General features: G+C 49.0%; 1 protein-coding gene across 1 annotated transcript in view; it reads left to right on the top strand.

Annotated features, from left to right (window-relative positions):
* Window positions 1-19,207, top strand: part of mdn1 (midasin AAA ATPase 1) — a 50,379-nt gene that overhangs the window by 15,568 nt on the left and 15,604 nt on the right. The window contains exons 29-65 of the mRNA XM_035528820.2: window positions 180-318; window positions 693-831; window positions 1,082-1,212; window positions 1,302-1,440; window positions 2,161-2,290; window positions 2,508-2,771; window positions 3,010-3,207; window positions 3,569-3,777; window positions 4,064-4,186; window positions 4,456-4,653; window positions 4,769-4,876; window positions 4,968-5,156; window positions 5,249-5,338; window positions 5,735-5,998; window positions 6,383-6,647; window positions 7,000-7,159; window positions 7,534-7,650; window positions 7,864-8,072; window positions 8,444-8,592; window positions 8,794-8,993; window positions 9,185-9,414; window positions 9,614-9,727; window positions 9,982-10,111; window positions 10,205-10,311; window positions 10,555-10,688; window positions 11,116-11,276; window positions 11,426-11,546; window positions 11,884-12,100; window positions 12,403-12,643; window positions 12,898-13,024; window positions 13,128-13,292; window positions 13,535-13,749; window positions 13,958-14,345; window positions 14,476-14,588; window positions 15,427-16,099; window positions 18,331-18,492; window positions 18,746-19,031. Of these exons, the coding sequence (XP_035384713.2) occupies window positions 180-318; window positions 693-831; window positions 1,082-1,212; window positions 1,302-1,440; window positions 2,161-2,290; window positions 2,508-2,771; window positions 3,010-3,207; window positions 3,569-3,777; window positions 4,064-4,186; window positions 4,456-4,653; window positions 4,769-4,876; window positions 4,968-5,156; window positions 5,249-5,338; window positions 5,735-5,998; window positions 6,383-6,647; window positions 7,000-7,159; window positions 7,534-7,650; window positions 7,864-8,072; window positions 8,444-8,592; window positions 8,794-8,993; window positions 9,185-9,414; window positions 9,614-9,727; window positions 9,982-10,111; window positions 10,205-10,311; window positions 10,555-10,688; window positions 11,116-11,276; window positions 11,426-11,546; window positions 11,884-12,100; window positions 12,403-12,643; window positions 12,898-13,024; window positions 13,128-13,292; window positions 13,535-13,749; window positions 13,958-14,345; window positions 14,476-14,588; window positions 15,427-16,099; window positions 18,331-18,492; window positions 18,746-19,031 (7,005 nt within the window). The remainder of the gene's footprint in view (window positions 1-179; window positions 319-692; window positions 832-1,081; window positions 1,213-1,301; window positions 1,441-2,160; window positions 2,291-2,507; window positions 2,772-3,009; window positions 3,208-3,568; window positions 3,778-4,063; window positions 4,187-4,455; window positions 4,654-4,768; window positions 4,877-4,967; window positions 5,157-5,248; window positions 5,339-5,734; window positions 5,999-6,382; window positions 6,648-6,999; window positions 7,160-7,533; window positions 7,651-7,863; window positions 8,073-8,443; window positions 8,593-8,793; window positions 8,994-9,184; window positions 9,415-9,613; window positions 9,728-9,981; window positions 10,112-10,204; window positions 10,312-10,554; window positions 10,689-11,115; window positions 11,277-11,425; window positions 11,547-11,883; window positions 12,101-12,402; window positions 12,644-12,897; window positions 13,025-13,127; window positions 13,293-13,534; window positions 13,750-13,957; window positions 14,346-14,475; window positions 14,589-15,426; window positions 16,100-18,330; window positions 18,493-18,745; window positions 19,032-19,207) is intronic.

Genomic DNA, 19,207 nt, shown 5'->3' with positions numbered 1-19,207 from the left:
ATTCTGCTTTTGTAGATGCTTTTAGTGAGTGTGGCTCATTGCCAGACTCCTCTGCGATTGCCTGGAATAGTGTCACTCAGGCGTTTATCTGTGGTTTGCAGCAGTGCTTGTGTCATTACCAGACACATCTGTGATTGGTGTCACTCAGCTGTACAAGCATGTGTATGTTTGATTGGCAGGTCCATTTGTGGACAGCATTGCGGGCGTTCCCGAGGAGTTTGGACACGTGGTGTGGACCCAGGGCATGAGGAGGCTTGCTGTGTTGGCAGGCCGAGCACTCCGTTTTGGCGAGTCTGTCCTGCTAGTCGGGGACACGGGGTAAGATCTGCTGCGCCTCACCAACTCGCATTCGGCTGCAGAAGCTATGTACTTCTTTCTTTTTAATGCTCAAAAAAAAAAAAAATTTGCAAAAAGCATCACAATGTTTCCATGTTAGTTTCTAGAGAGGCCATTCAAATTCTCTGCCTTGCATTTAATTTCATCTTCACGGTGTGACACTCCGGGGAAACTGTTAAGCTTGCTTCTCTGGGCCCAACCAACAGAATATTACATGGTGAAATTTAAAATGAAACTTAAAATAAAAATTTGTACAGAAATGCAAATGTACTGAAATGGGCTGGGTCACACCAGTCAAGGGCCAGACAGTAAAGCTCGTGTTGAGGATCAGCCCTTCTGACCGGTGTTTCCCCCAGGTGTGGGAAGACCACCATCTGCCAGCTGTTCGCGGCCCTGTCAGGGCAAAAGTTCTTCTCTCTCAATTGCCACCTACACATGGAGACATCAGACTTCCTGGGCGGCCTGCGACCAGTGCGCCACGGTGGGACAGGACAGGTAGGGTCTGCATTCAAGCAATGCCGAACACGCTGCTTTCCGGAAGCAGACGCGATAAGTCGGGTTAGCAAGGATGGCGCTCTCAAGACTGATGAGTGTTCTGCATATTTTTCTGCAATTTTCGGAGTATGATGTGTAACCGTTGTGCTATTGCCGTCGTAGATATGTACAGTGTATATCTTTGTGTGTGAAATGAGCAGTAAACATTTTTAGTGAAGCTTTTCTATGGGTTTTGTTTTGTTTTATTCAGGCAGATGCCGAGGACGGCCGTCTGTTTGAGTGGCGTGATGGACCCCTGGTGCTGGCTATGAAACATGAAGGAGTGTTTCTCATGGATGAGATTTCACTGGCAGATGACTCTGTGCTGGAGAGACTCAACAGGTGTGGCAGAGCATGCACACAGACACAGAGCATACAACACACCCTGGGCTCTCTCTCCTTCACTCACTCCCCTCTCCATCTCTCTGCAGTGTGTTGGAGACAGAGAAGTCTCTGGTCCTAGCAGAGAAGGGCAGCGGTGATGATGATGATGTGGAACTCATCATTGCGGGGAAGAAGTTTCGCCTGGTTGCAACCATGAATCCCGGTGGAGACTTTGGCAAGAAGGAGGTTGGTTCGGAAAGAATTCCAAAACCTACAAAGCACCTGGAACATTTTTTCTGGCATTTGGTTTGTTTATTTTAAACACTTGAACTCAGGTTTATTAAATATTTGCATGTGTACAAACTTGGTACAAGTCACAAAATATCTGATTAAGCTGATCTAACAGGCTCTATAAAGGACTGCATCTTTCAGATGTGCAAACTGGCATATTTTGTTTGTTTTGTGATTTATTGTCTTTGTGAGTAAAATGGAGCATTTCTACGTAAATTATTCACAAGTGAGATGAGAGACCAGAATGAAGATGCAGATTGCTTATGCTTAATGCCATATAGGTTTTATTGAGTTCATCTTCCCTTTTGTTGATCTTATGTCTTCTTCTATGCCATTTTCTCAAACTTGCTCAGTTGTTGTTTCATTGTTGTTGTTTCCTGAGTTTAATTGTTTGTTAAATGTACTTAAAGGTCTCTTCAACAATTCTACCATCTCAAGTTTCAGTTCAGTTTTAGTTTCTGTTTCCAGTAGATCTCACTAAAACCTCATGCAAAATGTATACTTTGCTCATGAGATCATTCACCCCAATGTTACGTTTCACATTTACATTTACATTTTACAGTGTTGTGTAAGGCACCAACTATACTTGCAATTTACTAGATTGTCCACGCAAATTAGCAGTCTTGGTTTGGGATCTTGGCAAATTTGTGTTTGTTTGTCCTTGTCTCTGTCCAGCTTTCCCCAGCACTCAGAAACAGGTTCACCGAGATCTGGTGTCCTCAGACCAACAGCCGCAGCGACCTGATGAAGATCATCCAGCACAACCTGCGAGCAGGTCTCTCCCTTGACCAGCACGATCATCAAGGTGTGTACTGGGTGCTAGCCGGACACGCCGTCCCACGCTAGTTGCCCCCAGTCACCCACCGGCTCCAAGACCTTGTGTTGTGTTGTGATAATTTGAAAATGCTATTTTAAAATGACCATTTTTCAAAGCCAACCAATGACTGGTGTTGGAAGTACCTTCAGGTCGTGGTCACTGCTTTCCCAAGCACTATCTGACTCACCACCTCCCTGCCTTCTAGGCAAGGACATTGCCGAACTCATGCTCAACTTCATCGACTGGCTAACCAATCAGGAGTTTGGGAGGCGGTGCATACTGAGCATCCGCGACATCCTGTCATGGGTAGACTTCCTGAACGCAGTGTGCGAGAGGGACGAGGATCGGGATGACAACGGGTTCCTGGCCCTGGGGGACGTGGAGGAGCCGGAGTGGGATCTGAGGTTGGACACAGTGACCGCCTTCGTCCACGCTGCCTGCCTGGTCTACGTGGACGGCATCGGGTCAGGTGAGGGCCTTGTTGCTACAGTTCTAGATCACACTTTGGAACAAGGGGAGAAAATTCAGGGCATATTTAAAATACTTCAAGGTATTTGAAGCGCATTAAGGTGACGCATAAGGACCCAAAGCAATGGATTGAGCTGATCTGTTTGTTGAGGCGGTACACCACCTGCGATGCCTGTCAACGGTGCAAATTTTTCCTCCGGTGCTGAGACAGACCCCTTTTCCCTTCCATCTCCCCACAGGCACGACAGCGTTGGCCGCGGAGAGTGCGGCAGTGGCCCGGAGGGCGTGCTTGGCCTTCCTGGAGGCAGAGCTGCGCAAGGTCACACCACTTGATGAGAAGATGCATGAGGCTCTGAGGGTCTATGACGCCAGCCTGCTCAGAGAGCCACGCTGGGGGGAGGACTTCTTCGGCATTGATCCCTTCTACATCATTACCGGTGAGGGCCCTGACCCACGATGCGCGGATCCGCCCAGAAATCTGCTCCTTGGCATTTACTTCATTTTTGCTTTATTGGTTCTAAATTTCTGAATATCCTGAGCTGTCCTGATAGTTTAAGCAACCATAGGCTGTGTTGTTGTTTTTTTTTTTTTTTTTCCTCACATCTTCACAGTACTCTGTCACCTAACTTTGTGAATCAACACCTGTTAATCTCTGAAACATTTGAATCTTCAATGCAGCAAAAGTATCAGCATTGTGGTTAGAAAGGGAGATGTTGTTGTATGTAATTCATTAGACTGATTTAGGTTCTCAGTAAGACACACACAATCGCTGGCTCATGGCCACGTTTCACACAACAGGCCCCGAGAGTGACGGCCGCAGTCTGTCAGACTACGCACTGGGTGCGGGCACCACAGCGGTGAACGCCATGCGGATCTTGCGAGCGCTGAAGCTACAGAGACCTATTCTGCTGGAGGGTTCGCCTGGCGTTGGCAAGACCAGCCTGGTGGCCGCCCTTGCAAAGGCCTCTGGGAACCACCTCGTCAGAATCAACCTCTCCGAGCAAACCGTAGGGAACACTCTGGCTTTGAGTAAAAACAATAAGAACATAAACCCCTAGAGAAACTTGTTGTTTTCTATTTTATGTTTTCTATTTATATTAAGTGACTCAGTTTGTGAGAATTAACAAAACAGGTCTAGGAAAACGAGGTTAATGCCCAGCTATTTCATGCAGATAACCATGCAAAGCACATTATTGCTTGTGACGACTAAAAGCACTAAATGCCATAATGTAAATATGACACTGCAGAAATACGTTTGCATCGTGATCTGTGTTGATGTGCATCTGTGTGCAGGATGTGACAGACCTGTTTGGAACAGACCTTCCAGTGGAGGGCGGTAAAGGGGGGGAGTTTGCCTGGCGGGATGGCCCCCTCCTGGCTGCTCTGAAGGCTGGCCACTGGGTGGTGCTGGATGAGGTAAGTGGGTGTAAGCTCGCTAACCCATGCAGCCCCTCCGATGAAGATGTTAACACTGGGCTGATGTGCTGGGGATGGATTAAGCCTAGTCTTGGACTTAACTGCAGTTCAAATGGTGAATCAGACTTGGAAAGTGTTAGTTAGGTCATGGGTTTTAGTCTTGGTACTTAAAAGTACTGCGATTTAGAGTGGAAGTGTTTTTGGCAGGCGTCAGAAAGAGTGGCTGTGGTTTTTAAGAGTGTCGGTGCCTGTGTGTCTCTCGCGCATAGCTGAACTTGGCATCACAGTCCGTGCTGGAGGGTCTGAACGCCTGCTTCGACCACCGAGCGGAGGTCTACATCCCCGAGCTCAGCATGCGCTTCCAAGTCCAGCACGAGAAGACCAAGATCTTCGGCTGCCAGAACCCCTTCATGCAAGGGGGAGGCCGCAAGGGTCTGCCCAAGTCCTTCCTCAACAGGTTCACTCAGGTAGGGCTCCTACCCTCAGCCACTTCACTTGGGTCGTGCTCCTCCACGAGGGCCTTTCCTCTGCCGGGCTTTTTTTCTGCCCACCATCAGTCTGTGTTTAATCTGCTGCTTGCAGGTGTTTGTGGACCAGCTCACCAGTGAAGACATGCAGTTCATCGGCAGCTCCATCTTCCCAAACATCAGTGAGCCGATGGTTTCCAAAATGGTGCAGTTCAGCAACAGGGTAAAAGCAGCTGCATGTGAAGACTAGGAATTAAGTGCTGTTCACTTTTTAAAGTGTTTCTTCAGAACTTGAGATGATGTCTGTCTCCCAGCTTGTGCACGAGGTAGCAGTAGAGAGGAAATGGGGTCAGAAAGGAGGACCGTGGGAGTTCAACTTACGTGACCTCTTCCGCTGGTGTCAGCTGATGCAGGCCGACCAATCGCCTGCCTTCTACAACCCCGGCCAGCACGTTGGGTTGGTGTATGCAGACCGGATGAGGACCGAATATGATAAGGCGCAGGTAGGCGCGTCTGTGCCTGCTTACACAAGCTTGGGAAAATATTGTTGAGGCACACCTGTGGTCTGACTCTGTGAATCTGGACTTTTTCCCAGGTGCTGTCTGTGTTCAGAAAGGTGTTTGCAGAGGACTTTGAGCCCTACCTGGGCTCCAGGCAGTTCCACATTACTCCCCTCAACCTGCAGGTCAGTCAGGTGCTACGCACACCACCCATGGTTGTAAAGCAAAGTATCATTGTGAAGGACAATGGTGGAATGGTAGTCGTGTTTTGATAGTCATTGTTATATATCAGTTACATTTATGGCACTTAGCTGACACTTTTTTTTTAACCAAAATGGCTTACAATTATGACTGAATACAACTTGAGCAATTGAGGGTCCAAGGCAAACCTCTTGCCCAACAGTAGCAAAAGTGACAGTGGTTGGGCTTGAACTGGCAACCTTCTGATTCCTTAACCACTGAGCGATCACTGCCTATATCTTTGTTCTTAATGACTCGTGCATGTTCAGATCAGCTTGAAGTGTGCCCACCTGTGTGTCCCTCTCACACCTTCTTTTCTGCTCTCCGCCCCCTTTCTGAAGGTGGGCTCCTCCGTCCTCCAGCGCAGTGGTGGGCCGCCTGTAGCCTTGGACCCCCCACTCTCCATTACCCATCAAGCCCTGCGCCCACTGGAGTCCTTGATGAAGTGCGTGAAGATGGGCTGGATGGCTATCCTGGTGGGGCCCAGCGCCAGTGGGAAGGGCAGTCTCGTGCACCTTCTGGCTCTGCTCACTGGACATAGGCTCCGGGTGATGGCCATGAACAGCGCCATGGACACCACGGAACTGCTGGGTGGCTTCGAGCAGGTGAGGGGCAGTGGGCCTCTCAAATGTGGGTCAGGACAAAACCGCCCTGCGGTCTGTGTGGAACGCCAGCAAACCCAAACTTCGGCCTTGTCGGAGACTGAAATGCTCTGAACTTGGTCAGCTGCTTTGTAGGTCTTTTTCCTGGATGCTCTCAAACTGACTGCCGGCGTCCTGGAGAATGCTCAGCTGATGGGCTCTTGGTTTTAGTTGCCAGTGATGCTTGGACAAAATAATATCAAGTAGATGTCTGAACTTATGTCCTCCATTTGTACATAACAGTTATTCTCAAAGTGCATTGTTCACTCATAAAAAAATTATTTATGGACTGAAAGCTTAAGTTATTATCTGGTCTGAATGTTGTCCCTGAACACCCTACCCCCCCAGGTGGACATCATCCGGCCGTGGCAGCAGGTGTTGGAGAGCATGGACTACGTAGTGGCCATGGTAACACGGCGGGGCCTGATGTCGCTGGACGGGGCGGTGCAGGACACAGAGTTCCTGCTGAGCACGTGGAGCACATTCCGCTGCTGGCTCCGTGACGAGGGCCTTGACACCACCGATGGCACCGTGACCTTTGAGGCCCTGAACAAGCTAGAGGTCATCATAGTGCTGCTGCACAAACTAAACACCAAACTCAAGGTCTTCACAGGTACAGCAGTCAGAGCGGAATAATCTCTCACTCCATTTCCTCAAAAACTTGACATCATGGAATGTTTATAGAACACTCCAGTTCTCCTTGATCTTACCCATTTAATCATATTTCAGACCTACACTGTGTCTTTATTTGTATTACTTCTGTACCTTCCTTAAAAGGATAAATCCAGCAACCATGACTAATGGGGCTAACACCATATGAAAACCTAACTGTGCCCAGTTAGGTTTTCATTGGTCATTATTTGGGCTGACATCAGACTAGTTGACTGTTTCCTTTATTTATGAGTTTTCATGTCTCCTTTGTCTGCCAACTCCTGAGCTGGAGTTTTGTTTCGGTTTTGCTTCAGACATGTCGAAGCTGCAGATGGACTTCACCCTGCTGAAGGAGCGGCTGGCGCAGATGGAGGACGGCTGGAGCCACGGTGGCTTCGAGTGGCTGGACGGCATGCTTGTCCAGGCCCTGCAGGCCGGGGACTGGCTGCTCATGGACAACGTCAACTTCTGCAGGTTAGCGAGGGGTCACTGCTCCACACAGATGCCCTTTGTTGGGATTAACCCGTTTGAAATACTCCCCACTTTCCCACTAACTCATGGCCTGTGAAATTAAATGATATTTTAATATTAGAAATTTTGTTTTTACATCATGTGCACCTTTTGGTTATTACTTCGGGCATGAATGTTAAACAGTCCTAGTCTTAAGATGCTGAATATACTAACCAGATGATGCTGATATTGTAGCTAGGACATTGCAGTTAAACAGGAAGCCTTAACCTTGGTTTCTAGTACATTTGCATAGCCTTCAGTTCTGTGACCAGTGCCTGTGCGGACGTGTTCATGTATGGGGTTTTTTTGTTCGTTTTTTTTTACATGCACGTTTGTAGCCCATCTGTGCTGGATCGGTTGAATGCTCTCCTGGAGCCAGGTGGCTCTCTGACCATTAATGAGCGTGGGGTCATCGACGGTACAACCCCAAGCATCACGCCCCACCCAAACTTCAGGTACACCCACGGACCCGCTTCTCACTAAATTCAGTTTCTTCAAACAAACCATCAGCCTTGTTTTTAAAAACGGGGTAATAATGAATCCTGAACAGGATAATAGTTAATCCTTCTGGGTTCATTACTTATCAAGAATAAAATTGTTAATTGAAAGATGTGAGGAATATGGTGATCACCAAGGCTGTTATTTTCTTTTTCTACCCACATCTGCAGGCTGTTCCTCACTATGGACCCTGCCCATGGGGAGATCTCTCGAGCCATGAGAAACCGCGGTGTGGAGATCTACATCCCTGGGGAGAACGAGGGGGCTTCCTGGGACTCACTGGATCTCAAGACGGTCTTGCACACTCTAGGAGTGATCGGAGACTGTGTGTGCGACATTCTGATGTCCATTCACTCAGAGATCAAAGCAACCATCTGGGGTGGGTATCTGGGGTCTCATTTGGGTCGGGAAAGGCACTTGTGGTGCTTCGATGGGCAGGTTTATTTACATTAAGAAGTCATTGTTATTGCTGCTGTATGTTTACTTGCCAGTGCACAAAACCGTACACTGACACTATTGTTGGCACTACACTACAAAATCCTAATGTGAAAGAAAAGAAAAATTACATCTTGCAATGCAATTCTTTCTTCTGTCACATTTCAGTGCTAGCATAGCATGTTTGAGTGAAGCCCTCCTTCACTCCATCTCCTTCCTTAACTGTGGTTTACCCATATGCTGTGGCGATGTTTAGTCAGTAGTAATCAGCGTACATGCACAGCGTTGGTGACGATGCGTGTTCCGGGTTCCCAGACTCTCCAGCCTCCTCGGTGTCGTCCCTGCTTCACGCTGCCACGCTGCTCTCTGCTCAGCTGCAGCGGGGGGTGGACCTGCCCAGTGCCCTGCTCCAGGCCTGTGGTGAGGCCTACAGCCTGAGCCAGCGCACCGCCGCAAACCAGCAGGTGTGTCCTTACACACAAACACATGTGTGCACACACCGGTCCTGAAATACTCCAAACACACGCTTGTGTATATTGTCGACGGTATTGAAAGTGGAACACACGCTTGTTTACCGGTAGTTATGTCTGGTTGCCCTAAGAACCAGATATGTAAAACTGCTGATAGTTCTCACAGTCAGTCTCTCTGCTCTCTGCTCTCCCCAGCTGGCTCAAGAGGTGCTGGAGCGTCAGCTGGCGGTGTTGGACTCAGAGGAGTGGGGTAGCAGGCTGCTGTGTGCGGGTGTTTGGCCTGACCATGTCCCCTCCGCCCTGCAGTCCACGGAGGACTCTTGCTTCTCCAGTGTCCAGAGGGACGGCCAGGTCCTCTTGTGCTGCCTCAACACACTGAGCCTGCATGGCCGGAGGTCCGATCCATACACACCCAGCACTCCCCTCATACCACTAAACCACTGTGGATTATGATTATACAGGGCCCTTTTCTTTACATTTGTGTGTGTGTGTGTGTGTGTGTGTGTGTGTGTGTGTGTGTGTGTGTGTGTGTGTGTGTGTGTGTGTGTGTGTGTGTGTGTGTGTGTGTGTGTGTGTGTTTATACAGGAGTCGTCCGCTGAGCCTGACTGACCTGCAGAGGGCGATGCAAAGTGGCGCAGCACTGGAAGGTCTGCAGTTTTCTGGGGGAGATGGAGGGGCGGAGGGTGGGCTCAGCAATGCTCAGAGGCTCCTCCCCACAGCCGTGCGCATCCTGACGGAGAGAGCATCTCACAGTGACTGGGTCCTCCGCAACAGCTGGCTCTCCCACCTCGCCAAGAGCTACAAACATGTGCCAGGTAGACTACAAAATCACTCTCTCACTGTGGATGGGTGGACTACAAAGCTGGTTAGCGTGTCCCGGTTAAATAAATAATGCCCTTTTATGCTGTAGTTTGTACATGCTGAATAAGGTCAAAAAACTGCTTCTGCACTGAGGGAGGCTGTGTTACTGTGGCGGCTGTCGTCATGGTGAGCTGATTTGTTGTGTGTATGCAGACACTGCGCTGATGCAGCTGGAGGCAGGAAGCAGGGCTCTAAAAGCCGTGTTCAACAGCAAGCTCATCAGCAAGGGCAAATACCTGACTGAGCACCTGCAGCCACACAGCACAGGTAGGTACACACATGTGCACACACGCACGCGTGCACGGTCATACGTACACGTATGATCACACATACGCATGCGCACACACACACTGGCCTGAAGCAAAAAAATAATAATAAAAATCTAGGTGTATAATTAATAAAATGTTGGCGTGGTGGTATCATAAGTGGTCGGCTGGAAAAGGAAAGTGTTTGTTTGTTTGTTTGTTTGTTTGTTTGTTTTGTTTTGTTCCCCAACCTCGTCTCCCCTCCCATCTCTCCAGATGACTACAGGATCCTGGTAGACATGCGTTGGAATAAACAGTACCTGGACATCCTGGCCAACACTTGCAACTTTGAGGATGAGGAGAGATGTCTGGAGTTCATGGAGGCTCTATATGCTGTTGCCAACAGGTGTGTGTCCTGCCGACATCGAACTGTAAAGGCTGGTATAGTCTAAGAGAGAAGTAAAGGGATCTATTGTCTTCTGTCTCGTTTCCCCCTCAGGATCATAATATTGATGGATCAGGAGGAGAGGGCTGCTATGGGCAGCAGCGCTGGAAATGCGTCACCCCATAACAGCGCCCTAAGTTTAGCCACTGCCTTTTCTAAAGGTACATGCACGCACACGCACGCCCAGACAGACAGACCTACATGCAGGTGTGCAGTCACCTCTTCTTGTACTCTTTGTCTGATTTGACTGGCAATTGTTAACAGCCACACATAATGTATTAAAGGTTTTAGTATTTAAAAAAAGGAACATTTATCCTAACAATACCTCCGTATCTGATGAACGTTTGGTCCCCTGCTGGTTTTCCTGCCTCAGCGCTGTGTTCTGTCTTGCCTGTGTCCCACAGGGACGGTAGACATCGGTCACCTGCCACACCCCGTCCTCGTGCACCTCCGTGCTTTCTTTGACCTGTGGGACTCCTTTGTGCTGCAGGCAGTGCAGTCAGACCAGCCCAACATCTCTGACCACCTCATGTTCGAGGTGCGGGCCCCCGCCAACCCCTGCTGAATTTGTTGCAGGATTTGAAAACGCACGCAACACCGTCTCATCACCGTTCCACACGAGGATTAAAACGCAGCATGGTCCACAGTGGAGGACCATGTTTGGAAACAAGCTTTGTAGCTTTTACTGTGTTGGAATGTTAATGACGCTCGTGTTTTTCATGAACATGTACTTGACGTTTTCAGGTGCAGTATAAAGAAAATGTCTAAGATGTAAAGTATATATGTAAACCTGCTTTACAGGGTTAGAGTGTAAAGTAAATGCACGAACCATCAAAATATAAAGTTGGTGTGTAAAAATGCTTCACACGAGTTGAGGTGTGAAAGTCTAAGCGTGAAATAGATGTGATGAACCACTTCGGCATGGCCGTGTCATGTGACTCTGTCCCCTCCCTCCACGTGTGCAGATCCTGCAGCTTTTACAGTGGCGTGACCGCTTCTGGCACGTGTGCGGCTCGCTGCCGGCGGATGCGCGAGGCGTGTGCATACTCTCGCTGCACTGGCAGTGGGTGCACAAGAACCTGGTCCTACGCATGCCCCAGCTGCTCATGGGAGATGGTGACTACGAGTGAGTGCTCAGGGTCGCCACTACCCGATGTTGGTTTAAATGACTGTGAATGGAGTCAGTGGCTTTTTTTTACCTCGACGCAATCTTGGTATGGCTGGGTGCAATGAATTGTTTGCTGAAGGTGTATTTTTCGCGTGTGTGTGTATCAGGGGGCAGCAGGAGCTGCACACCATCTCCACTGCCATCCAAAACACCCTCTCCAGCTCTGTGTCTGTGGCCTCGGCCCTGAAGAACATTCAGAAGACCCTGGGGAAGCCCATGCCCTTCAAGGTACAGCATGTTGCATCACACACCTGTACAGGTACAACACATTGTATCACACAGGGAGCCAGGGAGCTGGCTCTTTGGTTCAGTGGTCAGAGCTCATGTTTACCTCCTGTTAGACCCGGGTTCGAGTCCCAGGTAGGGTGGCTGCCTTCAGCCTTCATTATGGTGCAAAATGTTACACAGTAAAAACAATAATTACACAGTAAAAGATCTGTATGTTCTCCCAAGGGCTCACAGTACAGAGCCAGGAGCATGATGCTAAGACCAAGAATGCTTTAGTGTGATACGTTGTCTTTTCGCTGCTAATCACTGTATTTGCTCCACCCACCACTCCCTGAAGGTGGAGTCTGTGGCAGATTGCGCCTCCCACCTCCGCGTTCTTAGCAGAGCACTGGATGTCAAAGATCTGCGCTTGGACAGCAGCATGCCATCGCTATGGAAGCGGGAGGTGGCCCGCCTCCGGGCTGTCGCCATGGGGATAGACACAAAGGAAGCTCTGCTGGAAGGCTGGGGCCTGGTGCTGCAAGCCAACCTTCTACTGGAGCCGCAGAGCGCTGGTATGCCCGGCACGTTTCATTTGTGTTTTTCATGTTTTAACACTCACAGATTGTCGTGCCCTTCTTGATTTTGAGTCGGGTGCAAAACAACAAAATGTACGATGCATGGTGTCACAGTGATTCCGTTAATCTCAGATTTTGTAATCTCAGTTGTTCATTTTAAGATTTTTTTTATTTTTTATTTATTTTTTTTTACATACCATTCTTTTAAAATTATTCTTTGTTGAGTGTTGTCTGCAGTGCATGTCTAGCTCATCACTGCAGATCGCAGAGTCCTGTTCCTAACCATATGGAACCTCCAGGTGTGATGGACAGACTGCATGCCTGTGTGGACCAGCAGCAGAGTCACATGGCATGCTGTGGCCTGCTGGACTCGCTCTCTGAGGCTGAGGAGGAGGCAGCAGGAGAGGGTGCCACCCCAGGCCGGGAGGTGCTACTGCAGCTGGCCCGTCGGGCTCAGATCTGGCCGGCGCTGGAGGTGCTGGCTGTACTTAACCAGATGAAAGTGACCGTGGACCTGTTACACCTGTCTGTAATGCAGAGGTATGAGGACACCTTATAAAATCAGTTTTAAAAGGGATTTTGCTTGCTTTCTGTTTTGCGTTTTAGATTCATCAGCATTTCAGTGGTGAAATGTGCATGTGAGCCATGTACAGGGTCCATAAACCACTGAACTTGAATGTGCTTGAATAAACTTCCACTGTTTATCCACAATGCCACATTTACTAATGCTGGATTTGGGACCCCTATATTGCTTCATGGTGATTCCTTATGAATTTTGACGCACTGTCTCTCAGAGGGCATAAGGATGCAGAGGCTGGGCTGCGCCGATCCCTGTCCAATCACCTGCGGTTCTGCATGCAGTCCACACCCATGAACATCCGGCAGCTTCTGCCACTGTGGTTCCTTCTCAGCACAGAGAGGGTATGGACTCAGCATGAAAACACTATATGTGTAACTTGGGCCTTTTGCACATAGGGTCTGAGCTGCTTGAATTATGTACTGACTGCTGTAATTCTCCTCCCAGCCTGTAGAGGAGCTGCCATTAGTGTGGTGTGAACTGCTGTCCGAGACTCTGGCGGCACTCTGGAGCAGCAGCGTGACCTCTGACCCTGAGCGCTGGTTGAAATGGAGCCCGCTCAGCCCAGAGGAGCCGAAGAGTTCCCGCCCTCTGCTGGGCCCCTCCGACACGGTGTGTGTGTGTGTGTGTGTGTGTGTCTGTGTCTGTGTCTGTGTCTGTGTCTGTGTCTGTGTCTGTGTCTGTGTCTGTGTGTGTGTGTGTGTGTGTGTGTGTGTGTGTGTGTGTGTGTGTGTGTGTGTGTGTGTGTGTGTGTGTGTGTGTGTGTGTGTGTGTGTGTATCTTTGTGTGTATGCATGTTGTATTTGGTATGCATTTAGTAGTGCTCTAAAAATGATGCCTTTTGTATGCTGTAGGGTCCGGGCATGCTGAGTCGTGCTGTGTGGTCCAGGTGCATATTGGGAGTCTTAAGTGGCAGCGAAGGGGGCGGGCATTGGGATCCATCCGGCACCTCCTTCCTGTCATCATCACGGGTGACCTTAGGCGAGTGGCGAGAGAGAGTTGGGCAGCTCCAAGACCTCAGCACCGTGCTCTGGGACAACATGGCCATGCCTGAGCTCGCCGACTTCAGGTAGGGCTCTGTCTCTCTCTCTCTCGCGCACACACATGCAAGCAAAACACTTGAACAAACGCTACAAAATCTCCTAGTTCACTCCTAGGGCAACCTATGCTTTGTTGTGCTCTAAGACTGAGAATTTTTGCAAGCGTTTGCTGTACATTTTTCAGCTGATGTTGCACCGTGTGGGTAAAGGACAGCACCGTGTGTTCTCCCCCGGTAGGCTGACGGACCGCAGGTTGCAGGGGCTGGTGCTATGCCGTCAGCTGCACTCTCTGTCTGAGCTGCTGTCTCCGGGACTGCAGGAGAGCTATGCTGAATCCTGCGAAGCTCTCGTCGATGGTCAGGACCCCATCGGGGCAGCCCAGGAGATCCAGGTCGCCCTCAGAGAAGGCCTGCCCGAAAACCTCCTCCCGGAAGGCTTCCTGGACACCCTGGCCACCTGCTTGACTCAGTTCTCCCACAATCGGGCGCAGGACACAGTCCAGCTGGCCCGCTCCGGGGTCTTCTGGGTCAACATGGGTCTGCTACAGATCCAAGTCTGGGCGCCACAGACTATTTTTGACCCAGCAGTGAAGAGGGCCTACAAACTCAGCTATGCACAAGATGAGGTGATCTAAGATCTTGCCACCTCTTCGTCGTTTAAGTTATTATGTTAAAGTGGCCAACAGAGGTTCCCAGTCGGTGGTCTGGCATTTCATGGTGTCATTCCTGTACGTATCCGGTGTCTCCTTTTTCCAGCTTGCCTTGCTCCAGGATGAGTGGAGAGGTCGGAGTCTCTCTTCTCAGCTGCTGACAGGGGTAGAGCTTGAAGAGAGCAGCACCACCGATGCCTTCCAGCACCCTCGCGTGAGGTAAAATGCCACGACCTCAGGCATGCGCTCCAGTTTCAGCCTCCTGATAGCCAGTTGAGCAAAAACCAAACTGAAGTATGCTGAAACAAAAGAAAGATGTGCTGTTGTTGATGTGTTAGAGATGCATGTTATGAACGGATTTTGATAATGAGATTTAGACGCCGTTCTCCTCGTAATCCTGCACTGAGCTCCAGTCCCGGCCGCTCGGTCCAGGGGCGACCCGTTCTGATATCTCGACGTCATTTGTTCCTCTCGTTCTTCCCACGTGCACGTGTTGCAGCACTGCCCGAGCCATTGCTTCACGTGTAAACGTCCGTGTCTTAACACGAGAGGAAACGTTCGCTTTCGTAGGTGTCTTTTTTTTTTTTTTTTTCCCCTTTTTTTTTTTTTTGCATTCACATGCAAGTTGTGAAGTGCGTGAAAGTGAACATCAGATCTAAAGTTTCATTCAGAAACATAAACAAAATAATCTCATTTGTGGAAGAGTCCAAAAAGTGCCAATGAACTTTAAAAAAAAAAATCTCACGCTTGCTTTTCGATTCTTGTTCTTTGGTTTTGGTTTTCAGCCCAATGCATTCTGATGTGGGTTTCAGTTTCGACCAAGAACTCTCGTTCGTTTTTGTGCTTCACAATACAAAACATCATCAGATTATTGTACTCAACTAAATCAGGCCTGATCATTCAGAAAGGCCACGACAGTGGTTTAACTACCTGTTAGGTAGGAAAAAGTGGTTTAAAATATTTCCTTGTTCTCATATTATCTTGTATCACCTGCTTTTTGTATGTGTACTTGTTCGGCTGTATTTAACCTTGGCCGCGTGCGTGTGTGCGCATGCAGGTATCTGTGGATCCGTATGCAGCAGGTCCGAGAGCAGATCTGCGAGCTGGGCCGTAAGCAGGCGTGTCGCCCGGCCGACCCGCAATACGGACAACTCTACCAGGAACTCCAGCACTACCTGTGCAGCATCGGCCAGCCGGCCGCCGTGGGCGATCTGCTCTCTCACCTGTTGAAGGCCCTGCAGGGGCCCGGCCCCAAGTCCCGGCCGGGCATCCAGGGCCTGCTGAAGGAGGAGGCGGTGTGGCAGGCCTCTCAGCAGCGCTTCGCCCAGCGCCTGGCCGACGAGTACCCGCTCTACCCGGACGTGGTGGTGCCGCTGCGCTGCGCCATCCTGCAGCTCCGGCACGGCATGCGCCTGCTGGCTGCGCGGGCCTCGTCCGCGCTGGCGCCGCCTCCGCCCGTAGCCGCACCTCACCTCCTCACCGCCCTGCTGGCCGGCCCCGCCGCTCCGCCCCTGGCCTCCGATCTCGCCCGCGCCGACTTCCTGTGCTCGCGGGCGTGCGCCGAGGTGCTTGCCAGCCTGGCCAGGATGCTTCCGGCTGACGAGGCCGCGCGGGTGGTGCCCAAGCCGGCCATGCTGCTGCTTGCTGCCCTGCTACGTCTGCAGTGCCACACGCTGAGCGCTGGGCTGCTGGAGATGGAGGCGCAAGCCCTGCTACGACATGTGTGTCAGGTGGGACATCAGGCCGAACCCATCGTTTACATCAGTTAAACAACGTGGTTAAGGTAGTTGACTTGTAATCAGAAGGTTGCTGGTTCAAGCCCCACCACTGCCAAGTTGCCACTGTTGGGGCCCCTGAGCGAGGCCCTTAACCCTTAAAGTTGTACTCAATCATAATTGTCAGTCGCTTTGGAGAAAGGGTCAGCTAAATGCTGTGAATGTATTACAGTGATACCCTGAAATTTGCGGGGGTTACTTTCCTAGACCCCCCCCCCGCGAATTTTGAAAATGTGTGAATTTTGCACGGACAACTAACAAAGGCCTATAAAGACCTATCTTCATATGTTAAACCCTAAATATGTCCCCAAAACACTTCAAGTTCATTAAAAATTGATGTTATGATTTACATCACCCTTTAAAATTGTACAGGTAAAAGTAGATGATTCTTCTGGCTCATCTTGTGGCTCTACTACAGGAGCCATATCTTCTGGTGGGGTTTCTTTCTGGCTTTTTTGGCCCTTGTGAGGAACATTATTGGAAGTTGCTGCCGTTCTTTCTTCAGGGTTTCTAGGAGTTTTTTTAAACAGCTGGAGCAGCGTATCGAAGCCATTATTAAAGTTTAATGCCCGAATCATGTGAGGATCCCATGACTCAACCATCGTTTGCACATTCCTTGCGGTCCTCAAGATCTCGGACAAACATTCCAATGTCAGGCCCTGTTCTTCCTCTGCCTCTGTCTCCAATTCTGCTTCCACATCCTTTTTCTTCCAGAGCATTTTCTTCCAGAACATGCCAGTCTCGTCCATGTTGAATACTTGTTCAGGTTTGTACCCTTTCTCCCAGACAATGGCCCTCAACGTGTCGGAGTACTTCCCTGCTGCCTCTGTGTTGGCAGATGCTGCCTCTTCATACAATGATGCCGACCTTAATTTGAACCGTTTTTGAAAACGGTCGAACCATCCCCTACTGGCAACAAAATCTTCAGTGTTCCTTGATGTTCCTGGTTGTGGTTCTGCACCTTCTTCCATTGAAAACTGCTGGTACAGATTCTGTGCCTTTTCTCTGATAATGTTGCCATCTAAGGGGATGGGTTTTTTTGGGTTTTTTTCCTGCAATCATTGATCCAAAATGCCAATGCCGATTCCATTCTAACAATGTATTTATTCCTAACGTTGGATACATTTTTAGCAGTTTCACAGAAACGTGATGAAACGGTACGCCTAATAGCTGCTTCGTTCTTCTGGATGTAGCATACTGTACTTTCATTGATGCCATAATGGCAGGCTACAACCATGAAGGCTACAACCACTGCCCGAGCCATTGCTTCACATGTAAACGTCCGTGTCTTAACACGAGAGGAAACGTTCGCTTTCGTAGGTGTCTTTTTTTTTTTTTCTTTTTTTTTTTTTTTTTTGCATTCACATGCAAGTTGTGAAGTGCGTGAAAGTGAACATCAGATCTAAAGTTTCATTCAGAAACATAAACAAAATAATCTCATTTGTGGAAGAGTCCAAAAAGTGCCAATGAACTTTAAAAAAAAAAATCTCAGTGTTCCTTGATGTTCCTGGTTGTGGTTCTGCACCTTCTTCCATTGAAAACTGCTGGTACAGATTCTGTGCCTTTTCTCTGATAATGTTGCCATCTAAGGGGATGGGTTTTTTTGTTTTTTTTTCCTGCAATCATTGATTCAAAATGCCAATGCCGATTCAATTCTAACGATGTATTTATTCCTAACGTTGGATACATTTTTAGCAGTTTCACAGAAACGTGATGAAACGGTATGCCTAATAGCTGCTTCGTTCTTCATAATGGCAGGCTACAACCATGAAGCTCTTCTTTTCACGAAGCATATCCAACAATTCCACCTTGTTCTGGAGTGTCATAGTAGCCTTCGGCCTCCTTAACTTCCTTGCACGGTGCAGCACGTTTGGGAGGCATCTTGGGGTTTGCAGAAAACGCAAATAAAATACACACACGAAGCTAACGTGCTACATGATACACTTGACGCGAAGAACGAGGCTGTGAGATTGTGAATTTTAAGTGTTAGGTTCCAAGGAAAAAATACACGAATTTGCAAAGCTGCAGATTCAGCAGCGTGAATTTTCGGGGTATTACTGTATATACCCAGTATTTGTCTATGCACCAAATTGGACCACACACTTCTTTTTTTTTTTTTTTTTTGGTTCCAACAACAAAGCTGTGTTCATCTGCTTTTGTACTTCTGTGTGTGCATGCACACTCAGGCTCTGGTGAACGAATGGGACGAGCAGGAGAGGAGGGCACGGGAGCAGGAGCAGAGGGAGGCCAGCCTGTACCGTGGCCGCTCCCGCCTGCACGGTGGAGGTCTCACGGAGGAGCAGCAGGAGGAGCGAGACTTCAGGCGTTCCTTCCCCACCTACCACAAGGTGGCACCAGCGTCTCTTGGCTCTCCTTTCGCTGTCAAACTTTGTCCCTTTGCTAATGAACCAAGCCCTTTGACGTTTTTAAAGCAGAAAAGTCAGAGTGGCTGGTTTGTTAGCAACTTGTACAGAACTGTTGCCCTTTGAGTCTGTGATCCAGACATACACACACCTTTCTTTCTTATATTTTCTTTCAGTGAGCAAAGGTGTTTCTTATTTGGACGTAATTTTCTTTTGCATGTTTTACCTCTTCTCTCAGGACTTTGCTGACATCACTGCAGAACCCAGTCTGGAACAGCCAATCATTATTGAGGATGATGAAGATTGTGATGGAAAGGCGGAGTCTAGTCAAAACGGTGGCTTCCTATTGCCAAGCTGCCAGAACACCGTCATTCAAGTCCATCAGAGACTGTGCCTGTCTTATGCCCAATCATTGTGGTACCAGCCCAGCCTGCCGACCAATCAGAGCAAGGACCACATCAGTGCACTGGTCACATCCTATCAGATCACTGCACCTTTGATAACTCGCTTTTATCATCTCATGGGTAAGGGCATCAACCGAGGTCAATGATTTTGCATACCGTTTCTTTTTTCTTTGTAGTGACTGTTCACATTAATAAGATAAGATAAGATATTTGCACTATTGACTATCTAGTTAGATACCACTGTTCACAGCTGTAGTGTCATACATGTCAAGATAGAAACTTCTTTAGAGTGTACC

The sequence above is a fragment of the Electrophorus electricus genome, chromosome 2 (genome assembly GCF_041902795.1).
Source record: "Electrophorus electricus isolate QZ-2024a chromosome 2, ASM4190279v1, whole genome shotgun sequence".
In the NCBI taxonomy this organism is placed as follows: domain Eukaryota; kingdom Metazoa; phylum Chordata; class Actinopteri; order Gymnotiformes; family Gymnotidae; genus Electrophorus; species Electrophorus electricus.
Note: the sequence above shows the minus strand (reverse complement) of the source record. Positions and strands in the feature narration are given on the sequence as shown.